The 12284-nt window shown below is 62.6% G+C and overlaps 1 protein-coding gene across 1 annotated transcript in view; it reads right to left on the bottom strand.

Annotated features, from left to right (window-relative positions):
- Window positions 1–11939, bottom strand: part of MYO15A (myosin XVA) — a 52888-nt gene extending 40949 nt beyond the window's left edge. The window contains exons 1-10 of the mRNA XM_059716775.1: window positions 8070–11939; window positions 6753–6832; window positions 6186–6249; window positions 5674–5783; window positions 5129–5203; window positions 4692–4782; window positions 3000–3103; window positions 1544–1607; window positions 1349–1462; window positions 352–513 (exon numbers count right to left, since the gene is read on the bottom strand). Coding sequence (XP_059572758.1) covers window positions 352–513; window positions 1349–1462; window positions 1544–1607; window positions 3000–3103; window positions 4692–4782; window positions 5129–5203; window positions 5674–5783; window positions 6186–6249; window positions 6753–6832; window positions 8070–11939 — 4734 coding nt within the window. The remainder of the gene's footprint in view (window positions 1–351; window positions 514–1348; window positions 1463–1543; window positions 1608–2999; window positions 3104–4691; window positions 4783–5128; window positions 5204–5673; window positions 5784–6185; window positions 6250–6752; window positions 6833–8069) is intronic.
- Between the last annotated feature and the right edge of the window lie 345 nt (window positions 11940–12284).

Here is a 12284-nt window from a genome sequence, read left to right as displayed (position 1 = left end):
CCACACCCCCAGCAGCAGCGGACCAATGCAGCTCCACTGATGTCACTTGGGCTCTGCTGATTTGTGCCAGCCCACGGCCGAAGTCACAGCACAGAGCTCCCTGGGAAATCCTTTGGCTTGCCCTGATACCTCCATGAATCTGGCCACAGCGTCAGCAGTGTTTGGGGACAAGACACTCCAGGAAAGGGAAATATTGAGGCCTGGGTTCAACCCTGAGCCACATCTGCCCTTGCTGCTGTGGGGGGGGTCACAGCATGGGGGTGTCTCACACTACAGGGCACGTCTCGGAGACTGCCAACATCATCTCTGCCTCCCGGGCCCCTGCGCGGCTCCGCGCCCAGAGCCGATTACCTCGTATTTCTCAAAGTAGACGTTCCCCAGGTGGAGGATGGAAGACAGGATGCGGAAGATGCTGTTCTGGTCCTCGATGCTGAAGTTCAGGTTCTCCATGGACGTCACCAACCGCCGGAAATCCTCGGCATCGTTCTTGCCGGAGATCTCGCAGTTACCTCCCTGCACAGGTTTACAGCAGAGGACGGGGGGCTGGCAGGGGTCTTGGGAGGCCATCTCTAGCCTAACCCCCTGCTAACAGCAGGGTCAGCCTGGTCAAAACTGTCCCAGACAAAGGTCTGTCTAAGATGCTCATAACAGCTTCCAAGGAGCCTCTCTAGGGAAGCTCCCTTACGGTGAGAAAGTTCTTCCTGTTATTCCACCTCCATCTCCCCCTGGTTGCAATGCTTCTCCTGTCCCCTGGAGATGGGGAGAATAGACTACCACCACCCTCTTTATAATAAGATTTCATAGACATTGGGGCTGGAAGGGACCCCGGAGGATCACTGAGTCCAGCCCCCTGCCCCAGGGGCAGGAAGTCAGTAGGGATCATAGGATAACCCTTTTGTATTTGAAGCCTGTTATCAAATCCCCCCTCTGTCCTTTCTTCTCCAAACTAAATAATCCCAGTCCTGCCAACCTTTCCTTGTGCATCATGTTTCCCGGCTGCATTCCTGTTGCTCTCCACTGGCCTCCTTCCAGTTTATCTACAACACCCTTGAAGAGCATCGCTCAAAGCTAGACACAGTGCTCCATGTGAGGCCTCGCTGTGCAAACCAGGCACAGAAACTGGACCCAGCACCAGGGTCCTGGGAGCCTGATCTGGTGAGCAAAGCAACCCGGATGTCACAAGGGCAGGGACCTTGTGCCAGCTGCAGAAAGGCATCGCCGGGCAGGATCGCCTGCTAGCTTGTCGGGTCAGTGTGGGGGGCACCAGCTTCGCCAACGTGCTTGCACAGGGCCTTGCACCATCGTTCCCAGGTCCAGTGGGGAAGCCTGGTGGCTGGGGGCTGCCCACCTGGTTCAGATAGTAGTACGTTTCTGCTTCCTGCAGGAAGAATCGCTGCTTCTGCTGGGAAGGAAGGCCGGCCAGCATCTCGTAGAATATGTGATAGTTCCTTTCGTCTTTGGCCTACGACACAATGGACCGAGGAAGCATGGGGGTAGCGTCAAAGGTGACCTTGGGGTGGTGGTGGGGGACATGGGGACTCACCTGAAACACAATCCTTGATTTCTCAAGAAGGTACTGCGAGGTTATGGCACCACAGATAAAGCCGCTGGGAGAGACAAAGATTAGCGTCTGGGCTTGGCCATCTCAATAGGCGGACGACAGCAAGGGAAGGGCCAGGGTCTGCTCGCGCCCTGCCTGCCACCAGTACAGGGTCCTGGGTGGGAGAGACACTCCCACGCCACCCTACCCCCATACCCGCTCCATGGGCCAGAAGCAGCCCACGGTCTGCCCAGACAGGAATGTCCTCCCTGAACCCAAAGCAGCAACCAGCTCAGTCCCCTGCCAGAGTGATCACAGGCATCTCACCCCTGTGCCCGGCACTGTCCGGGCATTTGACCTCATCCACTGAGCTCTGGACTCCCAGAGAGGAGCAGCCTGCTGTCCAGCTGCATTGCGGTCACCTGCCCAGGCCCCAGCACAGCCAAGGGAGAGCCAGGAGTAGCCTCTCCGCTTGGTCCCTGCCATTGCGCAGCCAGCAGAGACCACAGGCTGGCTACCTCAGCCTGGCACACTGGGACTGGCTGTTAAACCCCCTGTGCTAAAGCCTGGTGCCAAGGAGGGCCAGGCCTGAGAGTGAGCCTTCCCGTTCTCCATGGGTAGAGACGGAGACTCCTCTGCTTTGTACAGGCGTCAGCTGGGCTGACACGGGATCAGCGCACCCTGCATCCACACAAGGGCTTGGACTAGCGACCCAAGAGGTCCCCTCCAGCCCGAGAAGGCTACAATGGTGTTTGAGCCCCCTGCACCCATGCATTCAGTGAGGTGGCCAGTGTCCAAACGGATGGAGAGACCGACAGAAGGACACTACCGCGGCTGCATTCCCAGGCTGGGTAGAAGGACCGATGAGAAAGGAGGCAGATCTAAAAGGCCAAGAAGCCCCTGCCTTATGTGGGGGGGGGCAGCTATTTACATGCTATCCCCATTTAAAGCCCTTCATGCCCACCATGATCTCCGCAGGCTGGCGAGGTGGCACCAGGCCTGGGATGGATCTGTGTCACCTGGGATGGCAGAGCCAAGGAGCAGGGATATTGCCCAGGGCAGCGGCTCATGCCATCATCACAGCTGCCTCTGCAGAGCCAGCGACTGTGCGGGCCTGTGGCCAGTCACCCAGCTACAGGCAGAAGTCACCACCATGGCTGAGCAGCTGGCCCAGCATTGTGGGCTTGATCAAGCAGCTGCTCCAGGGGCAAGGACACAAAGGGGCAGCCACTGCCCACCGGGATGGAGCCCGCGTAGCGCAATGGCCCTGCCCTTCGGAGGGGAACGGGAAACGAGAAGCCACGTCACCCGAGGGGACCTACCGAGGTCGCAACGTGGCAGCACAGAGGTGGGACCAGGGTGGGGGGCCTGTGGGGTCACGTGGGGGGGCAGGGTGGGACACGCGCAACATGAGGAAGGGAAGGGGCAAGGCGTGGCGTGCCGGCTTGGTGTTACTTACTCCTCCAGAAAGATTTCCACAAATTTCCCAAACCTGCTGGAGTTGTCGTTCCTCACGGTTTTGGCATTTCCGAAGGATTCCAGCAAGGGCGTCGCTTCCAGGATCTGCCCCGCCAGACGGAGAGAACGGAAAGGGCCGGTCAGCCTGGGGACGAAGCCAGGACCCTGGGCAACGGGTCCCTCCTCAACACAACCGAGCAACCGGCAGCAAGGTGATAACACCCTCAGCTCCCCAGGGCTGGGGTGGAGGTGATGTCTCCATCCCCAGGCCCAGCCCTTGCCCTGGCACTGACTTCCACAACGGTGCAAAGCTGTCATTAGGTGCAAGAGTACATGGCCACAGCCCCCACGCGATCAATGGACTCACGGGACACCCAGGGAGACCGGGTGAAACACGGAGCCAAGCCACGTCAAACCCAAGCTGGAAACATGCAACAGAGAAGTCACTGGTGGCGGGGGAGCTGTCAGCTCTTTGGGGCAGGCTCCTGGCCGAGGGACCTGGCCACTCACCTCCTGCCATGCCGAGGCCTGGCCCTGTCCGGGACTTGGAGGGGCTGCCAGCAAGCTGGTGCCTGCAGCCTTGGCCCGTCCATCAGGGCTCCAAGAGGGTTCCCACCCTCAGCTTCGGGGTGGAAATCAGCCACCCACGGTGCTCAGGGATAGGAGACCTCAGCCCGTGGCAACCTCTCTTTGGGATCTCCTGATTAAACGGTGCCTCTGTGCTGCACGTGGAGCTGAGCTGGAGCGAGAAGGGACCTGGATTTCGCTCCTTTGAGTTCTTCTAGTCAAGCAATCCCCACAGAGCTTTGCAGAGGGAGGAGGTGAATGCAGCCACCTCCTAATCAGACACAGCAGCAGCAGCTCGCACAGTGCCAGGAGCCCATGGCTGGGTAATGAAGGGGGTCATAGGGGTCTCAGCTGGTTGAAAGGGTGTTGGGGTCTGTAGCTCCCCCCTGCTTATGGCTGAAGGCAGGAAAGATGAGCAAAGGGCCACATACGGCCAGCAAGAAGTTATTCACTGCAAAACCATGCACAGGGCTCCAGGCTGCCAGCCCCTCTGAGAGCAGAGCAGCAGGACTGAGCCCCGGGGAGAAGACACGGCAGGCCATGCAGCGCCGCACGCACAACCGTGTACCTTTATCTAGAGGAGCCGGCAGGAAGCAGGGGAGCAATGGGAGCAGGGTCAGTAGCACGCAGGCAGCGAGGGGCAGGTGAGGCACCGCACGTGCTGAGAGCTCTGATTTGCTCCAAGGGACCAGAAGCCGGCCTGCTGCCCCCATGGAGCTGAGCCGGTCTGCGATGCTGCTCATTGCCAAGGACAGCTCCCAGCTCCATCAGGGGGAACCAGCGGCAGGATGGAGGATGAGGCGAGGATGGAGCCTGGAGACCCCAAGCACATCACAAGGATGTGCAGTTGGGCAGAAAACTGGAAGCCCTGGGGAGAAGTGGCTGCGAGGAGCCTGCATCGCTTGGAGAGAACGTACCAGCTCCACTGGCGTTAGACACGAACCTGGGGGACGGGCACGTCTGCCGGGCGTCCAGCAGGTAGGGGTGCCAAGGGGGCACGCTGCGTATACCTGGGGCAAGGCCCCTGCAGTGCATTCTGGGTATATCGGGGGAAAATGCCAGCACCTCCACGTCAAACACCCCCCACCCCCAGCGATAACAGGGGTCTCCGGCGGGAAGGCCGTACCTGCTGTGTTGCGCTGCGCTTCTTGTTGACCGCAGCCAGGTAACGCAGGATCAGCTTGGTGGCTTCTGTTTTGCCCGAGCCACTTTCACCACTGGAAAGCAAAGATGTGAGAAGGATCAGAGCCAGGCTGGCAGAGCTCGGCGAAGATACCAGGCCCTACTCCCATAGGAACAACAGCAAAGTCCCCTTGACTGCAACGGGCAAAGACCCCAGACCAAGGGTGACTTCATTGCGAACTGAATGAGCTCAGGGCTGGGTGAAGATGCCAGCGGGGCAGGCCAGGGAGGAGCATCTCCCATCCTGCTGCAGAACAGGTATGGCATGGCAGAGACTGCCAACCAGCCCCGACCCAGCCCCACAGGGACCCCCTCTCAGAGAGGAAGGGGCCCGTGGCCCTCGCACGCAGCAGAGAGCAGGGCCTGGCCGCGGGCTCTCACCTGATGATAATACACTGGTTGCGTTTGGCATCCATCACTTTGCTGTAGGCGACGTTTGCAATAGCAAAGAGATGCCTGTGAAAGGGAAGCCAGATGTGGGATTGCGCAGGCTAAAACACTCTTGCTCTGCAGGGTCCCATCAGCCTCCCCTCCTTGCCCACAGACCCTCCACTGCTTGGAGCCACGCCAGCGCCATCTCCCTGGTCGCCCTCTTTCTCCGGTTCTAGCCGCCCACATGGTCCGTGCTTTAGTTATCCATGCAGGGACCAACAGCAAGTCACCCACCCACTAGTGTCCCCAGCACCATTGCCAGGACTCACGGAGCATCCCAGCAGCTGGATGCCAGCTCCCTGGGCAGAGCAAGGATTGCACTCAGGAGCCACGGCTCCTAGGCCCGGGTCCCCAGTCACGACAGCCTGAGCTCAGGTTGAAGCAGGGTGCTCAGCTCTATAGTGCACCACAGCCGTCTCGGCTCAGAAGCAGCTGTGAGAAACCAGGCGGGTTTGTGTCCAGCCCCCGGGCCCATGCCAGCTAGAAGTACTTACGGCGGGTTCTCGCCCAGTGCCTTCCCTTCATACTGCAGCACCTGGTCTGTCCCGTAGATGTTGTACATCTTGTAGGGGTTCACGGACACCAAGATGCTTCCAATATAGGTCTGTTGGTGGAAGAGGGGGTGCAGAGGGAGAGCTGGTTAGTGGAGTGGTCTGGGCGCTGCACCAGGGAAGAGGAGGTGTAGGGGCGAGCTGAGCTCCCAAGCCAGGAAGGATGATCGAGGGTTGCATGCAAGGCCAGAAGGACTCCCCTGATCCCCGGCACCTCTCTGGGGAGCATCCTCCCCAACAGAGACACACGGCACTGAACAGCAAGCGGAAACAGAATGGGGCCAAAACCCAAGTGTCCTGGGGTAAAACAGGCTGAGAACCCAGGTGTCCTGACCTCAACCCCCACCCAACACACGGATCTGGGGGAAGCAACCACCAGCAGGGCCAGGCCCCTCCAGGAGACACTGCAGGGCCCCGTACAAAGCTCCGAGTCCCTCCCGCTGCTGGGAACGTACGTAGATCAGCTCGTGCTCAAACCTCTTCCTGATGTTATACAGCACCACGAACTCCTGCAGGTCCCTGCAACAGAGCACAGACCAGTTGTTGCCCCCGGCAAAGGCAGCTGATGGCTGGAAAACCCTATAGGCAGGAACCCAGGCACCTGGGCTCAGCTCACGGCTACCCAGGTGGGGGCGAGGGAATCCACCCCAGGCAGGTGGTGGCAAGCGGAGACCGCCAGAGAGGCTGGTGGCATCTTCTAGGGGGTCAGAGGAGCTGCCGTGTATCTGCAGAAGCTATTCACAGCAGCGGGAGGACTGTGTCTGCAAGTTGGTGCCTGGGGATGCCACCGTGCACGGTGCTGTACATAGATGCAGGGAGAGGCGCCTCTGCCCACGGCGCTTGCAATGTCAATAAACAAGGCACGTGGGGGCTGGGGGGAGAGGGCTGTGATGTGTCCAGGATCACACAGGAGATGGGGGGCAGAGCTGTCACATTGCCGTAGCCCCGACAGCTCCCAGGCTTGCACCCCGGGCCCCGTGTCCCCACTGGGAGCCAGCCACCTGCACCCGCCCGTCACTCACTCCAGCTGTGTCATGTCCTCCACACCATCCTCTTCCCGGCACTCCCGGAACAGGTAGGGCAGGTGGCGGATAGCGTGCATCTGCGCATGGACAGTGAGACAAGCTGTTACAAGAGGGGCCATGGGCCAGGTGGGGGGGTGAGCCGGCCACGACTCGGTGCTGCGCTCCAACAGCTGCTGCTCCCCGGCGGGGCAAACTGAGGGTGCAGAGCTGGGGGTGGGGTGGGGTGCTCTGTAGCAACCCCTGCGGGAAGACACAACCAGAGGGGGAGAATGAACCCCACCAAGGGGCTGGGCAGGAAGAAGGCAGGGCACTGCCCAAGGGGTTGAAGCCCGGGGTGCTGCATCCAGCCCAGCCAGGGCTCTTCCCCGCACCGTGTTGGTCCTCGACACTGCACACGCGAGCACGGAGCTGGGCACGGCACAGACAGGCCATGCTGCAGGTGCGGGAGCCCCTGGGAGCCAAGGGCCTGTGGCTCTCCTCTCCCCGCTGGGTCACACCCTTTGGCCCTTTCCCTTGCGCTCTGTCTAAAGGGCCCTAAATGCCTCCAGCAGCCTCGGCTGAAGCCACGGGCGAACCAGGGAGCGCAGGCTCCTCTCTGAAAAGCCAAAGTAACTAAGAGTCAGTGGCTTCGCAAGGCCAGGCAGTAACCACGGGAGTGTTTCAATGACCACAGGAGCCACCTGGAGGGAGTCCAGCCCGCGCCGGCTGGGGCCGGGCAGGCAGCGCCCAGGTAAGCGTATCCCAGCACAAGGCGAGGCGGGCTGGGGGGGAGGGGGTGCACGCGATCCCTGCCAGCCCGCGCCTGCCAAGAGTCGTCCTAGCCTCTCTAATTAAAACTCTCCTGTTCCAGCGCAGCGCCTGCCCGGAGATCAGGTCCCCGCATTTGCATTCGGTGCTGTTGTTCCACACCTAGGACAGAGGTCATGTGTCTCCCGGTAACCGTGTGTCCTGGATGCCACCGCTGCCCCCACAGCCGTGGGGAGGGCTCGGGGCTTTTGGGAGCAGCCAGCGCTTGCTGGGCTGGTTGGGCTCTTGCCTGCCGGCTTCACAGAGCGACCGGCCGCCCCTCTGAGCAATGCATAGCGTGCACCATTGCCTCCAACACTGCTGAGCGTAGTGCGGAGGCTCTGCCACCGCGCCCCCGTGACTCACGCATCAGCACAAGGGCTGATCCCAGCCCCTGGGAGTTTACACTCCCCCATCATGGATGTTGGCTGGCACTGAATCAGTGCACACCCCCGGGGACCCTTCCAGGGCAAAGCCCTGAGGCTGAAGCTTGCCCTCACTGCACCCCACAAGTGGCACCAATATTACCTTCTTGGCCCAGGCCAGCCTCTTGCCCCCAATGACCATGGGCCAGCGGCTTCCATCTCTCCGAGCGGGCAGCGAGGCATGGCGAGTCAGGTGTCCAGATGCGGTGCCCCCTCGGCCACCCCTTCCTCCTCCTCCTCCTCCTCCTCGCTGGCTGGCCCACCGGCGGGTCTCGCCGGGCAGGTGGCGGACGCCGCTCTCCGAGCACCAGACGCTGGGCATCTCGCGGATGTGCACCGTGTGCTGGTTGGACCAGTGCTGCTTGTAGCGGTGAGACACCCGCTGGAAGGAGCTCAGCCGCTGGATCTGCGGCGTCACCACCGCGTACCGCCCCGCGCCCTCGTCCGTCAGCAGGTCCTCGTTCACGTACACGCCCGGCGGCTCGTAGTCCTCTGGCACGGAGGGGGCCCAACTGAAGGCTTGACCGTGCCTGGGCGATGGTGTGGGGGACGCTGGCTTCTGAGAGGGTCCCTGTGCGGGGGGACACCTCAAGTGCCGAGGGGAGCTGGCACTCAGCTGCCCAAACCGCTTCACGAAGGGGTTCCCGCTGCCTGCCGAGCCGCTGGGCTCTGCACCCCGGCTCACCCGGGGCTGCCCGTCCTGCTGCAGAAAGGGGTTGTGCGTGGTGGGGTCCGCGTCGGCCGCCCGCAGCACGTCCCAGGCCCTCGGGACCACCTCTCCATCCCTCACGGAGGCCTTGCTGCCGGTGGGCCCGTAGTCTTCCAGGACGGCGGGCACCCACGCGTGGGCCGACTTGGGAGCCTCCTGGATGGTAACGTGCCGGCCGCCTTGACCCGCCAGCATCTGCGGGGAGGGGGTCCTGCCAAGCTCCCGGGGAGACAGGGAGCCGGGCGGGCGGCCCAGCTGCTTCATGAACTGGCTCCTTATGACGGGCTTCACCGCCTTGGTGGGGGGCTCCGTCTGCCTGTTCCACGCTTGGGGGAGCAGCGACGCGTGGCTCATGCTCCTTCCCGCGGCAGGAAAGGACCCGGACTGCCGTTGGCGCAGGAGAGACGGAGCGGAGGCAACCGGGAAGCCCGAGCTGAGCGCGTCCGCGGCGAAACGCAGCAAGCCGGTTTTGAGTGGCGCCTGCCCGTTGCGCCGCAGGCTGCTGGCATGCCTCGGCGCGGGCCGCGGGGAGGAGACGCGCTGGCTCATGAAACGGTCATGAGCTGACGCGGACGGGAAGGTGGAGTCTCTCCGTGCCGGGGGCCCGGTGCCGGTGGGGTTGGGCCCCCACAAGGCGCAGAAGGAGGACGCCCTGTCTCTGGCCCCCATCGGCATTGCCCCACTCAACGAGGGAGAAGGGGCAGCAGAGGAGCCCGCGGTCCACACAAGGGAGCGCAGGGATGGAGGGGGGCCGCGGGGTCCCGGCTGCGTCCTGGAGCTGGACTCTGGCGATGGGGAGCGTGCCTCGCTCTGCCGGGCAGGCTGCGGGGAAAGCCGCTGGGAGTTGTTATTATTGCTGTGCCCAAATTTTCTCAGCGGCGGGTCCAGGGCCCCCATGCCGGCCAGTTTGTGGCCAAACCGCTTGTAGGCCGGCTCCCGGCGCGGGGACGGCGGGTCGTCCTGGGGGATGTCGAACCGCCTCACCGAGAGCTGAGCCAACGGCGACCGGCCTGGCTTGGGGGAAGACGTGGTGCTCGGTCTGGCCGAGGGTTGCGGGGACGGCGCCTGCCTCTGAGCAAACAGTGAGGAGACCACCCGCCGGAAGGGAGCTGGCGTGGGGGGCCTCTCCTTCGCCTCAGGCGCCCGGTGCTTTAGGATGGGTTTCGGCTGGGAGAGGGACTTCAGTAAGAATTGGCCCAGGGGGCTGCTCCCGTATTGCCTGGCCGGCGTGTCGGGAGCCTGCATGCCCTGCAAGCTGCCCGGTTGGCCCCCGAACGGGCCAAACGGTGAGGCACGCGGCTCATAGGGGTTGTAGGTGTCCTCCTCTTGCTGCAGGTGCGGGGATGGAGGGAGGGTGACGTCCAGCTTGTCTTGGCCAAACAGCTTCACCTGCGGCCTGGGGAAGAGCCGGAGCTGCCTGTTCAACGGCAGCCGGGAGGGCAGCGCGTCCTCGGGGCCCTGCTCATCGAAGAAGGGATAATCCCCGTTCCCGTTCTCCGCCTCCTCCAGCTCCTCCATCTCCAGGATGTCGTCCAAGGGGTAGGCGTAAGGGTTGTAGGAAGCCTGAGCGTGAGGCGCCCACGCGTAGTCATCGTAACCCATTTCACGCGGAGGGTAGTCGTCGTCCGGGTACCCCGCTTCCTCGGCCCCTGGGCTGTAAAGCCCGCTGGGGGCACCGTACTGGTCCTCGTAGTAGCCGTCCAGCCCCGTCTGGTCCTCGTAGTAGTCCACGTCGCCCCCGTCGTGGTCGTAGGGCTCGTACAGGGAGTAGCGGGCCGGGGCCGGGGCGCTCTGGTCTTCATACTCGTCATAGCCATACTGGTTCTGCAGGGGGTCGTTGTAATACTCCCCGCCTTGCGGGCACAGCCCGTACTCGTCTTCCACCTCCTCATCTGGGTAGGTCTCAAAATTCGAGGCCCCTCCATACCTGTCCCCATAGCTGCCCGGTGCCTGGAAGTAGCTCTCCTCCTCCGGGTAGCCATACGGCACCGGGGGGCTGTAGGAGCCGCCTGCTCCTTGGCGGTAGCCGTGGTATGGCGAGGGCTCTGGGAAGTCCTCATACCCGCTCGCCCCGCAATGCATGTAGTGCTTGGAGGGCGGCCGGCCGAGCCCGCCTTGTCCCAAACCTGGCTGGTGACCGTAGTGCTCTCCCCCGGGCCCGGAGAGACTCTGCCCTCCCAAAAAACTGTGCAGGCTGGCCCGGTGCCTCGCGAGCTCTTCTTCGGAGGTGATGGGGAGCTTCTTGGCTCCGATGCGAGACAGGCGGAGCTGCTTGGCGGACCTCTCCTGGTAGGAAAGCCGGTCGTCCTGCTTGAAGAGGAACTTTCTGGTCAGCCAGCTAGTGGCGGCGGACACTTTGCTCAGGATCTGAGCTCGGGGCTTGAATTTCTCCTTTGTTGCAGGAGGGAGCGGGCTGCCAGAGGACCCGGCGCCCTCCTCAGCTTTCCCTCCCAGCTTAATCAGCAGGTAGGAAGGTTTCTTTGGGCTGCTGCCAGGTTCTTCTTTCTGCTTCTTCCCCAGGCCCTTAAAACGCACCATCAGGTTGGAGGTGGATTTCAGCACCGCCTTGTTCTTGGCCTTCCTCCTCTTCTTCGTGCTGCTTTTGTTCAGCCCCCAGAAGAACCGGGAGGCGTTTTTGAACTGGCCCTTCTTGGAGGGCTTCGGCCCCTTCTTCTTGAAACCCAGGAAGAGCTTGGACGTGCTTTTCAGGCTCCTCTTCGGCTTCAGCGCGGCCTCCTCCTGGGCTGGCTCAGCCTCCTCCTTCGCCGGCGCGGCCTCCTCCTTCGCCCCCTTGCCAGCCCCTTTCAGCTGGCCTTTGCCGAAACCTTTCTTGGCCCCCTTCTTCCCCTTGGCATCGGCCGGCTGGGAGGCACCTTTCTTCTTCGTCTTCTTATCGGAGTCATCTTCTGGCTTGGCCCCCTCCTTGCCCTCCTCTTCCACCTGCCCCTTCTTCCCCTTGCCCACCTTCTTGCCGCCAGCTTTGGCAGCTGCTCCCTTTTTGTCCTTCCCTTTCTTCTTTTTCGGGTCCTCCTCCACTTCCTCCACTGCTTCCTCGGCCACTTCCTCCGGCGCCGCCTCTGCCTCTCCTTCATCCCCCTCCGCGGCATCGCCCTTCGTCAGCTCGGTGTCCGACGCCTCCTCCGGCTCATCGACCTCATCCTTCTTCCCCTTCTTCCCTTTGCCCTTGGCCGACTCCTTCCCTTTGCCCCCTTTGGCATCGGCTTTCGCTTCCTTGCTCTCCTCCTTGCCTTTTTTGCCGGCCATGTTGGGGCTGTCGCGGGTTCATGCTCCAGTCCCCAGGCACGGCCTCCCCATACGTCGCCCAAGCAGGGGGGCGGTTTCGAGCCGCGTCGATGCGGGAGGTCGCCCCTGCCCCTACCCCTCCCTTGAGCAGAGGAGATGGGGACGAGGGTTCAAAGCCCCACGCTCATGCTGTGCAGATGCCTCCGCGAGCCGCTCGGATGGTTTCTCTAGCAGCAAGAGGACGGCGCCTTTTCTGCATCGCGCTGGAGCGGCAGCAGGACACGGGGGCTTGGCTTGCTTTACCTTTGTGGGGTCCCAGCAAGGCAGGCACCGTCCATGCTCCCCAGCCCGGGCTGTGCTCTTCTG

The sequence above is a fragment of the Alligator mississippiensis genome, chromosome 13 (genome assembly GCF_030867095.1).
Source record: "Alligator mississippiensis isolate rAllMis1 chromosome 13, rAllMis1, whole genome shotgun sequence".
NCBI lineage: Eukaryota > Metazoa > Chordata > Crocodylia > Alligatoridae > Alligator > Alligator mississippiensis.
The sequence above is the reverse complement of the archived record's forward strand: the minus strand, read 5'-3'. Positions and strand labels throughout refer to the sequence as shown.